The sequence below is a fragment of the Mus pahari genome, chromosome 14 (assembly GCF_900095145.1).
Source record: "Mus pahari chromosome 14, PAHARI_EIJ_v1.1, whole genome shotgun sequence".
NCBI lineage: Eukaryota > Metazoa > Chordata > Mammalia > Rodentia > Muridae > Mus > Mus pahari.
Genome location: NC_034603.1, coordinates 28,820,127 through 28,835,852, shown reverse-complemented (window position 1 = coordinate 28,835,852; position 15,726 = coordinate 28,820,127). Strand labels below are relative to the sequence as shown.

Here is a 15,726-nt window from a genome sequence, read left to right as displayed (position 1 = left end):
TACTAGCCTTGTATTTGAGTAACACTTCAAATGGAAGCTTGTTTTTTGAGACAGTATCATGGCTGGCCTGAAGTTCATGCAGATCAGGGTGGCCTCGAGGTTGCAGTACTCTTTTAAGTACTGGGATTGCAGGTATGTGCCACTATGCCCCATGACCAACTGAAAACTTGAGTCCTGCATAAGTCTCTACAACATCGAGGTATACACATGTACTACTTTTAGAAGATTCCAGTCCTCTAAAACAGAGGAACGGAGCATTAACTGCCTCGATCTAAACTCAGCCCCAAGGATTGATAACCTCTGAGGGGAAGCATGGTTTCAGCATTAATTAATCCTTTTAAATCAACACAACAAAATTTTAAAACCAAAGTCTAAATCTAGACACCGGTTCTGGTGGCAAACACCTATAATTCTAGCAGTTGCGATGTCAAGGCAGAAGGGTCAAGAATTCAGGGTTATATGATATCCTGTTTTCAAAACAAAACAAAACTGTAAATGAGTTCAAACCCTTGTCAGTCTTAGTGAGGAGCCATTGTTCACCATTTCCATGGCTGCCACACAAAACTGTTCTGCCCACTCCCCACCAGTCTTGGCTTGGCTTTGTCTTCTGAGTCACCCTGTGTCTGAATGCCAAGGAGATACTTGCGTGTATGGTGTGTATGTGTATGTGTACTTTTAGTATCCAGAAGGCCAGGCATGGCTACTGCCTTTCTCAGTACAGGGGCACACAGTATTCACCATGTTAGGCACTAGTCCCAGCAACTGACCACCTCTCTGTGCCTGGCTCTTAAACTCTAGCACATTCATCTTGGGAGACCTGAGGAAAGGGAACTTAGCCAACCAGTCAACAGTGGCATCTAGAACACTAAGAAGCAATAGCAGATGAGGGAGCCCATGAGGAGAAACTACAGCCACAAAGGTGTCTGTAATGCATGTAACACACAAACTAGTGAAGGCAGTGCCATCTTTCTGGTTTAGTCACAGGCTCAGAAGCAAAATCCCATACCCTCTCACATGAAAAAGGGACCATGACCTGAAGCCATCGACCAGGACCAACAGGCTGCAACTTTGTGTCAAACACCTAGGCAAGGAATGTGACCCAAGAGTGACATGCTGCAAGCCATCTCTGGTTACTTGGCTTCCACAGGTTCCTTCTGAGACCTCAGTAGTGTGACCTGCTGACAGACCTGAGGGCAGGGACACAGCATCTAACTGATGCATACGCCAGGCTGCTGATCCAGGTCTAATTTACTGCGGCTTTTTGGAGCAAATTTAAAAGCAGCAGTACCAACCAGAGCTCCTCCTGTTTAGGGAGAAAAGTTTTTTAAAAGGTCTCACATTTTCAAGATTATGAAAAGCATTCCATGCACACAAGCAGCTGCAACAGGAATCCCAGGGAGGTCATGATGGTGGCCACCAGGGATCAGGTGGGGACTAAAAGGTGCCTTCCTCCCAGGTACAGAGTTCCTTGAAAGGGAAAGGAACAACATGGGGATGGTTGTGGGGAGTGTACACTGACTCCCAGATGTGTATGTAAAGATAGCCACCCAGGACATCTTTGCTCAGATGGTTCAGTCAGCACACCAGCTAGCCAGCCAGAACGTAGTTGTTACAAAGCCCACAAGCCCTCAGGAGGTAAGTGTCTGCAAATCTTCCCAGGGGAAGTCAGAGGTAATGCTCTGGCTGAGAGGAGCTGGCGGGCAGCTCCTGCCATGCACAGTGGTGATGGCTTTATGGTCTGCTTCCTTTATAGCTCCCAAGGTACTTCTCAAACTGGCTGTAGCCATTTGGCATCTGCTTTACATCCAGGGCTAGTGACCACTGTCACAGTGACCCAGGGACTCGATGAGCACTTCCTCAGTAGAGGCAAAGACAGGACAGGAGCTGCTTGTGGTCTGCAACCCTCGTAGCCCAGATGTGTCTCTGCAGCTGACCAGAGCACTGTTCCTCCGTGGCCTTGTTCAGGAGCCTCCCCTCGGTTATCAGGCTCCAGGATGCCAAGTAACGGGCCTTGGTAGAGGTAGATGGAGGCGACGGCTGTCCTGCTTCCCACCATATCGTCACAGCGCCCAAGCTGATTGTGCCACTCAGATGTCATTTGGGCTTTGGCTACTGAGCCTCATCTTTCCCAGTGCCACAGTCTGGGGCTTTCAGACCCTTGGAAAATTAAGGACACCCCCTTATTTGGGAGCTACTTCCTTAATGAACCAAGAGCAGCTGCTACTGTTTTTCCGGCCACCTCTGGAGGGCCAGGTGCCACCTGTGCTCAGCCAACTTCACACACTGCCCAGGGCTATGTTGGAACTATAACTGCCACCTGTTTCCTTCCTGCTGACACCAGAAGGCTCAACACTCCAGGTCAGGCAACCATTTAGTCACACCAACCCTTCTCGCTCCCCATGCCCTGAGTCACAGGTCTTGGTCACAGTGGCTGGAACCCTTAGATTTTGTACAAAAAGCTGGGGACGTAGTCAAACCTGAGCAGTGGGTGAGTGGCCCCGGGTGACTCCTGCATATAATGTAGTTTCAACAGCTCAGCCAGGTACTGGACCACTCTGACGTCCTCATTCACGAGTCCCAGGGTTAGCTTTAGGAAGCTGGTTTGTCTGCTGGCCACTGCTTCTTGTGTCTCCTCACTGTGGGCGGGCAGATGCAAGTGGTGGCAAAAGGTGTAGAGGAATGCCTTGGAGCAGAGCTGGGTGAGCATGCTCTGGACGTGAAGGTAGTATGTGCTGCCCCGCTTGATCTGAGTGCGATGGTCAGCCAGGCGGGGTACCAGTGTGCCCCTGTACAGGGGACAGCGTAGGGTCTTGCTGTCCAGGTCCAGGATGCTTGTATAGCGGCTGTAACGGCTCAGGGTATGGAGGGTACCCACATTGGCAGGAGAGGCCACTCTGAAAAAGATAGGCCAAGGTCAGAAAAATAGGCAAGGGTTAGAAAAATGGGAGCAGCTGCTTAAGAGATTAAGCTCACCATCCACAAACTAACTCACACTCATCAAGTGCTTTGGTCCTCAAAGCCCTCAACAATGCAACTCCTTATGGTCTCCGAAGCATCATTACTAAATGGATGTTCCACATACCGAGCCAAATGTCCAGTGGTATTCCAGAATTATCTGCCCGGCGCTCGCCCTGGAATTCCACTTGGGCTTCCCTCATCTCTGGGATATTAGTTCATTTAATCTTTTACCCTTTCTGAGCCTCATCTCCACTTCTCACTGTCCCCATTCTTCGTGGGGTAACCAGAGGGACAAAATAAGTCACCTAAGGATGGGGCCTGGCCTGCAGTGGGGTACAGCTACCACTGTTACCACTCTGAGCCCACACCCAGCCGATATGGTGACTGCTAACGAATTCTCTGTTCTAGGGGCCTTGGGCTGCATCTCCCTTGGGTTAGGTCCCTACTACCCAGCAGTGTGTGTTCCAAGGGGTGAAGTGGAACAGGCAAAGTGCTCAGCCTCCTGAGGCTGTTCTCGAAAACCTCCCTCAAGTTTCTGAGTCCCAAGTCAAAAAGGCCTAAGTTCCTCCTGTTTTCCCTAGCTTCACTCCAATGTCCCCCTCCCTGTCAGCTGGCTGCTTGCCCACCATACAGCTGATCTTCATGTCTAGTTCAGAAAGCATAGTGCTCTGACCCCCTCTTAAATTCCCACCTTTGAATCTGTAATAAACTTCTAAAAACAAAACAAAACACTCCCAGTAAGAACAGCCTTACTCAAGGGTAGGGCTCGAGTAGGTAGACCATTTGCCTGCCATGCACAGGCCCTCGTTTCCATTCCAGCAACACAAGAAAACAAAACAAAACAAAAAAACCCTCTCCTTTAGAGCAGTCTTCCCAGCTGGGCAGAGGTGGCGCACACCTTTAGTCCCAGCACTTGGGAGACAGAGGCAAGCAGATCTTTTTAAGTTTGAGATAGCCTGGTCTATCGAGTGAGTTCCGGGGCAGCCAGGACTACACAGAGTAACCCGGTCTCAAAAAAAAACAAAAAAACAAAAAAAACAAAATCCAAACAAACAAACCAAAGACAAAAATACACCCTCCCTTCCCACTCCCTCCAAAAAAGCAGTCTTTCCACAAAAGTAGGCATTAACCACTGGTCTCACAGGATTTTACATATTTAGGGCTTATATAAGACATGGTACTATACAACAAGAAAAGCCACTGGAACCATTTTTCCCTTCTTGTTGCATTTAATAATGATTAATTAAGCACCTACAACATAACCAAGCCTTGAGCTGGGACCTGAGACTACGATGAAGGTCCTACAGTGTCATCCTAGAGTGTTGTCTTCTTGTGGGCAAATTAGACCCGAGTGGGAGCTAGTGACTGTGAAAGGCCTGAAGACCATGGCAAGACCTACATAGGCCCTAAACCCTGAACCAGTGGCACTGGGTATACAGCACACCCCATGAACAAGGGAGAACTGGGTCCTCATGAACAGGGTAGTTCATGAGGACAGTAAAAACTCTAAAGAGAGCGTCTTCTTCAGGACTACCCTCTTGCCACTGCTAGTGCCTCAATGGCTTCCCTATAGCACCCACCACACCCCAACCAGGGGCCTTGCAGTCTCCACACCAGCTTCTCGATCACATTTAATTTGCCTTTACTCCTACTGGGGGTCCCAGGCAAACCCTGAGCTTAGCAAGTGCAGCTCCTCTCCTTACTAGGCTCAGCCTTAGTTCCTACCTGTCTGACCCTCCATCTCTGTTGTGATGTACAGTTTAGGCCATTTCATGAAATTCAGCATTAGCATTCCTTTACTCCCAGTGGTGGCAAGATGCTGACTCCTTCTAAGTTCTTCTGTTTCTGTTTCCCACAACATTCTACCTCACTCAGGAAGCCAAATACACAACCAGGCCCCAGACTCTGGGTTACATTTCGGTGAACACAGCCTATTCTTCCAAACCCAGACTGCTGCCATCCAAATCAGGGAGGCCACAAGGAGTCTGAGGTCACCCGGCTAGGACTCTGCCTAAGCCTCTGTCACACACACTCTTCTATTAGAACTGGGTCCTGCTTACCCATCATTCCTGACCTTCTCACTGTTTATCAAGCCACACATTTCTCCCTGGCATTTAATTTAAAATGATGGCATAACCACCATAGGTTACTCCAACCCTGTTTCCAGGCAGAAGGCCTGTATAGGTGAAAAGAACCAAGGGCCAGTGAAGCTTGGGGTTCAAGGTGAGATTCTTTAAAACCTTTATTTGAGCAGTTCCAGGTGAAGCCAAGACTGGAGGATCTAGATGAACCCAGCTCACAGCTCTGTGGACAAGAGAGCCACTACACAAAAGCAATTCTCTCACTTTTTTTTTACAGCTTCTGTCTTGCTAATATAGCCTAGACTGGCCTCACAGCAAATCAACTCTAAGGCCAGGTACTGTTCTAAAATAACACACTCCCAATCTGGGCCCTTCTATAGCTCCATAAGGCATAAGGTAAGCACAGGGCAACCCCTGCACAGGAGAGGTACCCAGCAAATCCACTGCAGTGAGGGTGGCAGCAGTCCCCTACAGCTCCCTCTGCAACCACACCTCTGAAGGTCTTCACCTCACTTCCCCAGGGCTTCTCTGGATTAGCTGTGACCTACCTATTGCCATGCCACTTCTGGCTCCTCATTGACCCCCGGTAAGTCATCCTTTGGGGCACAATCAGTGCATAGGCACTGACACTTGTGCAGAAACATTCGTAGCATTTGCGTCCCTCAGCAGGATACTCACATGGTATCTCATATGCTAGCAGACACTTCACCACTTGAGATTCTGTGCAGTGAGTCAACTGTCATTTCAAGGGCATCTCGCTGAAATCTGTGGCCTTGTCTGCCTCCTTCATTTTAAGAGGGTGCACACTTGTACAGACCAGGAATCTGCTATCATAAAACAGACTTGCCAGCTGTCTGCAGTAAAGGAAACTGGCTCAGGTTGGCTAAGCTGGTGGCACAGTGACAGGATGGAGGCCAGAGTCAACATGGCTGGATTGCTTTGTAATTCAGGCACTGGGCAGTGACCATACAATGACCACTGCAAATGGTCTATTCACTAAGTCAACTTTATTTTCCTATTTTCTTGGAACACAGGAATGACCTACCTAAATATCTATGTGAATGAGGCTTGATAGGCTAGCACCATAACTCTGAAGGGATTTCAAACAAGGGAAGGACAAGCTCTTTTGACTCCTCACTTTCAGGGCAAATAGAACAGCAGAGTATAAGTTATTGGAGTTCTATATCTTCCACAGTGACAGCCACAATCCTTTACACCATTGTGACCTGGAATCAGAGCATAAGATCTTCAAGTCCAGCTATTCTCTGACTTCACTGGACTAAGACTGCTGTTCTTACTCCAGACAAATGGAATCAGAATCTGACTGGGAATTCACGAATCAGGGCATGTAAATCATAAGTAGTGTGTCTGCCTAGCATGCGCAGGACCTGGGTTCTATCGATAGCACCACACACATACACAAGGAAATTAATTCTCCCAAACAGTTCTGACATGCAAGTGGGGAAGAGCCAGGATTGGCAATCTTTTAGCAACTGTGAATCCCCTGCCCTATGATAAGAGAAGGCAACAGAATCAAGAGTGATTTGCCAAAGGAAAGAATATTGATTAGGGTTAGCCACTGTCTAGGAAGCAAGCTTTCCTTTTTAGTGTCCACAGATCCTAAACCTGCTTCATCTTGTAATGTTTAGGGCTCTTCCCCACCTCCTGGAACCAGTTACCTTTGTAGGCCAATAAGCTTCCACTTCTGAAAATCCATAATATGCAAAGGGGAAGAAATCCAGTGCTTCACCGGCTTGGCATAGCAGCCATAGTTGGGAACAAAGATGGACAGTGCAGTTACCAGCTTCCTGACTATGGTTTCATCTTCACCAAGGACCACAAGTGTCCTCCCACTGAGCAGGGAGTAAATGGCTGGGTGGGCAAAAGGGTACTGGCGGATGAATTTTAAGGCATTCTGGCCAGCTCTCTTTTTGTGCCTCTCAGAGGATAGGCCAGCAGGAGGTACAGAGGGGATTCTGTCCGAGCTGGCAGAGGCCACACTGCCCATGTAGCTAGTGGTATCCGAGTAGTTATCCAGGCTCATCTTACTAACATCTCGGCTAGCCAGAAGGCAGCTTGGATCCAGCTCATAAGCTGGGAACATTTCACAACTGTTGTCTCGGGGAGAAGGGTCAGTGTTTTCCATTCCAAAGTCCACGTGGAGCCCCTGGTCCTTCTGAATGTAGCGCTGTGGGGGAATGCTCACTACACCATCCTCATCAGAAAGAGTGTAGGCTGGGGTTGGGAGAGGCACCAATTGGCCTTCACTCTCTTTTCCAATACAGCAGCTGGAGTCTATTTGGGATGGGATATTTTCCAAGTTGCCCTCCTGAGTCTCATCCAGTTCTGGTGAGCTGGCACTTGCCCGGAAATGGATGGCCCCCTCATTATCCGCATAGGCTTCTTCTTCATTAATGGCACTTGGGTAGCTGGCCTTAAAGTCGTCAGGAATGAGGGCCTCAGAAGGGCAGGTGCTTAAGACTTCAATGCTGTCCTCGCTGATTGTCCTGTGGCTGACCGCTTTGCTACGGACTACATGGGGGCTCAATGGCACGGTGAGGCTGGCCTGGCTGTCAGATTTCGACAACACAGAGGCTGACTTCTCGGTGCCCAGAACCTCGATGCTTTCCCCACTACTGATGCTCCCTTTCATGTCCATATCCAGGTAGTCCAGGTTCTCTTGGGGGTCAAAACCACGTGCCTCTGTTGCATCCACTTCCTTGTACTCTTCATCTCCCAGTTCCTGCTCCATCTTGATCAATACAGACTCCACACTGGACTTGTAAGAGCCAACACTAATTAACACTTTAGGAATGGGGCATTCTTCTACAGGCTTGGGAGGCAGCCTGTCCTGACTAGGCTGAGAGGGCACATTCTCTTGCTTCTCCATCCTGTCATCCACCTCTACAAAATCTTCAAAGAGGAAATTCGTTATGGGTTGTTGTTTTCGAAGCTCTCTGTCAATCTGACTGGTCAGGAGGTAGCACAGGTCTCCTCTGAACATGTGTTCAATGTGGCTAAGCTGGGCCAGGGTCTGAGTGAAATACTCAGTGTCACAGAGTTCCTCCAAGGTCTTCAACTTCTTGTCAAAACACTTGGTGGACTTTGCTTTGATGAGTTTGGGGGTGTAAGCCGGTCTGCAGGTATAAAGGTCTGCATTAGCAGACTCCTCAGGATTAGAGGTAGTGGATACCTGGTCAGCCTGATCCTGGGTATGCTCTGTATCACCAGTATGCAAGTCAGGTATCTTCATCTTCTGACGAGGGTATGAGCGGATCTGCCTCAGCAAATCTTGATGTTCAATGATGGACTTCTCCACATTGGCCAGTTCATTGGCTTTCTCAATTGCCTGAGAAGAATAAAAACCCTTGTCATTGGCTTTCTTCTGGATCTCGGTTTCTGTGTGTAGCACTGTCCTCGTGTAATCCAAGTCTTTCAGCTTTTTTTCAAGTTCCCCAGCGAATGCCTTCCTGTTGCCCATCTTCAAGCACTCAGATGCTTTGGAAAATTCGGCCGAAAGCTCTTGGAACTGTTGCATGATTTTATGCTGGTCTGCAGAGATATAAGCCATACAAAAGGGCCTCACAAAGCCCCTGGCCTCCAGGTCATACAAGGTAAGGTGGTGCACATATGCAAAGGCCCCTTCCTTAGAATCTCCCAGTACCACTTTAGAGTCTTCCACAAAGTTCAACTTGGGGTAGGCAGAACCAGGGGGATGGCCTACGAACGAAGCCTGGTAATCTACCGACATAATCCGCAAAGAGAAGTAATTAAGATCAAAAGTGCCAAAAACCTTGGTGTCATTGGGGATGGTAAGCAAAGGCTGGGGTCCCACCTGCTCAGAGAACTCGGAAATGAGGATGAAGTCCCTGGAGAACTTGGCCCCAGACAGTTTAGACCAGGGGTTTGCTCCCTGGCTGGCATAAGGAAAGAGAGGGACAGAGTACTCCTCAGGCAAAGCGGGCTCATTGTAAGGTTCTTCCTCATATTCGTCTTCCTTGGTGAAGGCCACCACATCAGGGGCGCTGATCATATTTCCTGAAATATGGCGAGCACATTGAGAGGAAATGGAAAATAATGCAGGGTTAGTCGGCGGGGGAGTCAGGCCTCTGGATGAGAAAGCGAAGTTCTTGGAACGGCCTTCTTTGCACTTCCGGGGATCCTAAACTTCCCTCTCTCTCACACAACGAAGAACTGGAATTGTCGCAGACTCTCGAGGTTTGGAACCTGTGAGGCCCTGGGGAAGCCTCATGAACTCCCAAGCTGCAGGTCCAGATGACGGAGGCTGGCCATTCTCCAGCGTTTGCCCGGCCGGCGCCAGGTTCCTGAACCTAAGTCACCAGCACTCCCCGGAACCTACCGGCGACATCAACAGTCCCAGCTCTGATCAGGTCATTAATCCTCGCCACGGGCTACCGCAGAACCAGTCAAATGAGTCTCCTCACGACCTAAGGGCAGAAACTGTCGCGGCTCCTAGGACCGTACTGTCCCAGGGAAGCTACCGCGGCACCGCCATCTTGGTATCACATGACTCCCAAGCATCAGCGTCGCGTGACCCGGAAACGCCCACACAGACTTCCAAGTAAGTGGCGCTTTTTAAGGGGGCCTGCCAATCAGTTCTTCCGGAGGACAAGTCCCGTTAACTACCCATTGTCATAAAGAAAGGGAAAGTAGAATACAGTGGGGTGGAAGAGAGGAGGAGAAACGGTGCTGGATGAACATGCCCAGGGCATGAGGCATTCTGGGAGTTGTAGTTCAAGGCTGTTGGCGGAAGTTGTCTCTGAGCGGGAGTTTAAGCGTGACTCGGACGTGTGGGGTTTCTGATGCAGGCGGCCGTTACCTGGAAAAAGTGCACTTATTAAGGTGGCTCTCAGAGTTCCTCGTGGCTTTTCCTCTGGGTTCTCCAACATGCACGGGCACCCGTGGTGTTGCTGCTGGCGCAGGACCTAGGGAATGATCGTCCCGGTCACCCTCTTAGCGTTTCAGTGGCAGCGACGGCCTGGAGGCCGTGCCCTGTCCCGCGCTGCCATGGAAGTGGCCTTCCGAGGAGTGCGAAAAGTCCTCTGCGTGGCGGAGAAAAACGACGCGGCCAAGGGAATCGCCGACTTGCTGTCCAACGGGCGTATGAGGCGGGTAAGAAGCACTTGGGTTCTGCTTCCCCGAGGAACGCCCACAAAGTCGGCCAGCGCGTTATGTACCCGGAGCCCGGGTGAAAGCGACTCTGCCTGTTTTGCCTATTTTGCCTTTTCCCCTCCCGGCCGCCCTCACTCCTTGGGCTCTCTCCAGCCTTCAGGCCTCTTGTAAACCTTTTCACGCATTTGATAGACCTTTGCTCACGGTCGGCTCAAATGCCAGTGGAGGATTGCTCTCTCTTCGTTGGGTCTGGAGCGATTGTGAGAAAACGTGTATTATAAAATTCTTCCTTGGTCAATCACAAGTTCAGTAGTATTGGAAACCGGTAACCAACTCCTCTAACTTGACATTCAAGCCTTACTTACGGAATCCTGTCCCTGCCTTCTGCAGACTCTAGGGGTAACGCTTAGCTTTGGGAACTAGAGGAGAAGTGAATTACTTTTCCTATAGACTGATTCTAAGATACACGAAAGATAAGATTGTCTCCTGACAAAGGAAAAGGGAGCTGAGAAGGGTAAAGCCCCAGGAACTGTTGCATTATCATCAGCTGGAGGGCGGTCCTTCCTGTGAACTGTTCCCTTTTTGCAAACAGTTGGATCTCCAGACCGCTCCCTCCTGTTTTGAAATACCCGGAAGGGGGAGCCAAGGTTAGCTAGGCGCTGGCCCCTAATTTCACCTCTTAAAAATGTCTTTGAGTAATAAGTTTTTCTTTTCTGTTTTGGAGACAGGGTCTCACGATGTAGCCCTGGCTGTCCTGGAACTTGCTAAGTACATCAGGCTAGCCTTGAGCAATGGAGATCTGTTTGCCTCTGCCTTCTAAGTCCTGGGGTTAGACTGACATCCAGCCTTACTACTGCTTAAATGCCTTTTTTTTTTTTTTTTAAATGTCTATGGGTGTTTTCTCTACATGTATGCCTGTGTATCAGATGTATGCCCACCGAGGCCAGAATGGGTATCACATCACCTAGATCCGGAGGTACAAATGGTTGTGAGCCACTATGTGGAATATGGGAATTGAACCTAAGTACTCTGAAAGAGTAGCAAGTGCTCTTAACTATTGAGTCATCTCTCCAGCCCCTTAAATGTCTTTTTTAAGGAGTGCCCCCCCCCATACACACACAAACACACACTTGGCCAGGGATTTTTTTTTCTCCCTCTCCCCCACTCTCTCTCTTTCTCTGTATAGCTAGTTGGTTGGTTTTTGGAGACAGGGTTCCTCTGTGGTGTAGTCCTGTCTGTCCTGGAACTCACTATGTAAACTAAGCCAGGGATTCTGAATACTGTACCATCACGGCACTTAGAAGGCACCTACAGTAATGAGACTGCCAAAGCTGGAATAAGAGATTATTGCGGCTTTGTCAATACCATTGAGGAGTTTGGAATCTTTAGAGCTGTGTTTTATTCCGAGGGCCGGCAGTCCTAGAAGACAGTCCTCCAGCTTGTCTCCAGCTGGCAAGTTACAGAGAGACAGTGGGGGTGCGGTAGAGAGTGAAAGGCGCTCAATCGCTCTGGAGTTCAGTCTTGCCCCCAGTCAGCCGTATTTTGAGATTTGTGTTGTTCTGTAAGGATAAGTGAGAGTGAAGTTTGTAGGAAGAAATAAAAGATGAGAAACTAGATGACCTCAAACAGCTAAAGCAATTGATATTTAATGCCAGGGATGTGGTGTTTGTAGTTCTGACGATGACATGGCCAGGGCACAGGACCTCAGCACACAATGGTTAGGGTCCAAGAGAATACATATTTCTTGCTTTAGGTGGGATTTTTGTAGCTAACGATAGGGAGTGGGTGAGAGGGATTTGTCTGGGGCAGAGTGAGGAAGTTAGCTGTTTTCCTTAGATAAGCCGTTTGGTCTGACTGCCAGGTCTGTGGTCTCTGCACCACTGGGTATCTGGAGTTGGGCCTGCTGCCTTCTGCAATCCTTAGTTATTTTTTTGGAACTTTGAGCTCAGTTCCAGGACCTTGGCTTTTGGGGAGATTCATGTTTCAATTTGGAAGGAATGTCTTACAAGCTTAAGTGTGGTAAAGTATGGGTTGTATGACCATTATACTGTCTAGTTCCAGAAGGTAACTTTTGTTTCTTTAAAAGAGCAAGCACCATTGTTAGCTCTGTTATGCCACCACAGTTACTATCTTTGTTGGTAGGGGGTTGGGTTTTTGTGTTAGAATCTCATTCATGTAGCCGAGGTTGACCATAAAGTTGCTAGGTAGTAGAGGCTGGCCATAACTTTTTTTTTCTTTCTTTCTTTGAAATGGAATAATCATGTGGGGCGTGTGTGTGTCTGTGTGTATGTTTGTATGTGTGTGTGCACAAGTGTGCAAGCACATACCACATGCTTGCTTGTGCCCATGAACGCTAGAAAAGAGCCCTGGTGCCTCTGCAGTTGTAAGCAGGGAAGGGCCCCTTGGTGTGGGTATTCTTCCGGAAGAGCAGCAAGCGCTCTTAAGCACTGCGCCATCAGTGTTTTACACACTTAAATGGTGTGAGATACTTCCTCCAGATTGAAGCATGAATTCTGACTCCTGCCCCCCAAAGACAGACCGCTACGGTCTTGAAACTGAATTCAGTGTTGCTCAGTGTTCCAGGAAGTAGCAGAAGGCAGATGGCCCAACTCCAGACACCCAGGCCTTGAAATCTTGATCTTCCTGCTCCCACCTTCCAGTATGATTATAGAAGTCTGACAAGGTGGACATCTAATCCCCTTTCTGGCCTAGGCTTGCCTATTCTAAACATTTCCTGTGAATAAAAGGCAGGCCTTTTGTGTGGGATTTATTTAACACAGTCTTTTTTTTTTTTTTTTTTGGTTTTTCGAGACAGGGTTTCTCTGTGTAGCCCTGGCTGTCCTGGAACTCACTCTGTAGACCAGGTTGGCCTCGAACTCAGAAATCCGCCTGCCTCTGCCTCCCAAGTGCTGGGATTAAAGGCATGTCACTTTTGTTTATTATAATTAGGACTGGCTGCAAACTGATTTGCAAGTGTCTGTTTGAATAGCTGTTACGATTATGAGTGTCCTATGAGTGGAATTGCTGGGATATGTGGTAGCTACCTTTAACTTTTTCAGGAATCACCAAATGTTTTCCCACATGATTTAGAAACACTTGCTTTCCAGGTTGATTTTACTTTAACACCATCCTAGCAGGTGTGAGAAGATACTGTGTTGTTGATTTTAGCCTTTTTTTTTTTTTTTTTGAGACAATGTTTCTCTGTGTAGCCCTGGCAGTCCTGGAACTCACTTTGTAGACTAGGCTAGCTTCGAACTCAGAAATCCTCCTGCCTCTCCTTTACAAGTGCTGGGATTAAAGGCGTGCACCACCACCGCCTGGCTAGGTTTTTTTTTTTTTTTTTTTTTTTAAGATTTATTTATTGTATGTATGTGAGTACACTGTAGCTGTCTTCAGACACACCAGAAGAGGGCATCGGATCTCATTACAGATGGTTGTGAGCCACCATATGGTTGCTGGGAATTGAACTCAGGACCTCTGGAAGAGCAGTCAGTGCTCTTAGCTGCTAATCCATCTCTCCAACCCGATACTGTGTAGGCTTATTGACCAATGATACTGAGTTAATTTTCAGTTAACTGTTGGCCATGTGGTTATCATTTTTTGGAGAAATTTGACTATGCAGCAAACTCCAAGCCTTGCACAGGCTAGGCAACTATTCTACCACTGAGCTGTATCTTAGTTCAATTTTAATGTCATTGTCAAATCTTGTGTCAGAAAAATGTATGCACGTATTTTTTTCTTTTTTTTTTTTTTTATAATTTATTATACATCAGTACACTGTATCTGACTTCAGATGCACCAGAAGAGGGCATCAGATCTCATTACAGGTGGTTGTGAGCCACCATGTGGTTACTGGGATTTGAACTCAGGACCTTTGGAAGAGCAGTCAGTGCTCTTACCCGCTGAGCCATCTCACCAGCCCCACATATTTTTTTCTTGAGAGTCTCATAGTGTAAATTTTTATTCATTCGTGTATTGTATCTGTGCCTGTATGGATGTACATGTGCTACAGCATGTGTATAGAGGTCAGAGGAACCCGTATGGGAGTCAATTCTCTCCTTTACCATGTGGTTTTCAGGAATTGAACTCAGATTTTCAAGCTTGGCAGCAAACACCCTTACCCTCAGAACCATCTTGCTGACCCAAAGTTTTAGTGGTCTTTCATCCACTTTTTAAAAAAATTATGTGCATTAGGGTGTTTTGCCTGCATGTATGCCTGTGTGAGGGTATTGAGTTCCCTGTGGAACTGCAGCCACAGACAATTGTGAACTGGCATGTGGATGCCTGTAATTAACCTGGATTTTCTGTAAGAGCAGACAGTACTCTTTTGGTTTATCGAGACAGGGTTTTTCTTTGTGTAGCCTTGGCTGTCCTGGAACTCACTCTGTAGACCATGCTGGCCTTGAACTCAGAAATCCGCCTGCCTCTGCCTCCCAAATGCTGGGACTAAAGGCGTGCGCCACCACACCCAGCCCAGACAGTACTCTTAACTATTGTCTCTCCAGCCCCTTGGCCCACATTTATTTACTTGTTTGTGTATTTATTTCATGCGTGCTCTGTCTGTATGTATACCTGCATGCAAGAAGAGGGCATCAGATCCCTTTGTAGATAATCATGAGCCATCACGTGGTTGCTGGGAATTTAACTCAGGACCTCTGGAAGAGCAGCCACTACTCTTAACCACTGAGCCATCTTAACAGCCCTTGATCCACTTCTTTAGTTCATATTTCCATATTGTATTAAGTCTGTCCCACCTCTGGGCTGGAGAAATGGCTCAGCGGTTATGACCGTATTTCCAGAGGTCCTGAGTTTAAATCCCAGCAACCACATGGTGGCTCACAACCATCTGTAACAAAATCTGATGCTCTCTTCTGGAGTGTCTGAAGATAGCTACAGTGTATTTACATATAATAAATAATTTATTTTATTTTTTTTTTATTTTTTTATTTTTTTATTTTTTTGGTTTTTCGAGACAGGGTTTCTCTGTGTAGCCCTGGTTGTCCTGGAACTCACTTTGTAGACTAGGCTGGCCTCGAACTCAGAAATCCTCCTGCCTCTGGCTCCCAAGTGCTGGGATTAAAGCATAAATACATCTTTAAAAGAAAAAAAGTCTGTCCCATCTCATATATTTTGATATATGGCGATTTATTTGATATATGGCTAGCTGCATCATTTGTTGAAGTCTGTCTGTTGAATGGACTTAGCACCCTTCTTAAAGATCAGTTACGAAGTTATCCCAGCATACAGAAAACTGATCAGGAAAACAAATTTGAGGGCAATTTGGGCTACATAGTGAGACCCTATTTCAAAAAACACAAAACGAGGGGCTAGAGAGGTAGTTAAGAGTAATTAAGAGTAATAGCTGGGCTGGTGAGATGGCTCAGTGGGTAAGAGCACCCGACTGCTCTTCCGAAGGTCTGGAGTTCGAATCCCAGCAACCACATGGTGGCTCACAACCACCCATAACAAGATCTGACGCCCTCTTCTGGAGTGTCTGAAGACAGCTACAGTGTACTTACATATAATAAATAAATAAATCTTTAAAAAATTTAAT

The 15,726-nt window shown here is 47.6% G+C and overlaps 2 protein-coding genes across 2 annotated transcripts in view; one reads left to right on the top strand and one right to left on the bottom strand.

Annotated features, from left to right (window-relative positions):
* Positions 1-2,359: 2,359 nt before the first annotated feature.
* Positions 2,360-9,575, bottom strand: Smcr8 (SMCR8-C9orf72 complex subunit). Its single transcript, XM_021212241.2, has 2 exons — positions 6,719-9,575; positions 2,360-2,894 (listed from the first exon to the last, which is right to left on the bottom strand). The coding sequence occupies exons 1-2, from the start codon at positions 9,070-9,072 to the stop codon at positions 2,441-2,443; spliced, it is 2,808 nt and encodes a 935-aa protein (XP_021067900.1). The 5' UTR covers positions 9,073-9,575; the 3' UTR covers positions 2,360-2,440.
* A 165-nt stretch (positions 9,576-9,740) lies between these two features.
* The window catches only part of Top3a (DNA topoisomerase III alpha), a 37,108-nt gene continuing 31,122 nt past the window's right edge, over positions 9,741-15,726 (top strand). Inside the window, exon 1 of the mRNA XM_021212260.1 lies at positions 9,741-10,172. Coding sequence (XP_021067919.1) covers positions 9,993-10,172 — 180 coding nt within the window. The 5' untranslated portion in view covers positions 9,741-9,992. The remainder of the gene's footprint in view (positions 10,173-15,726) is intronic.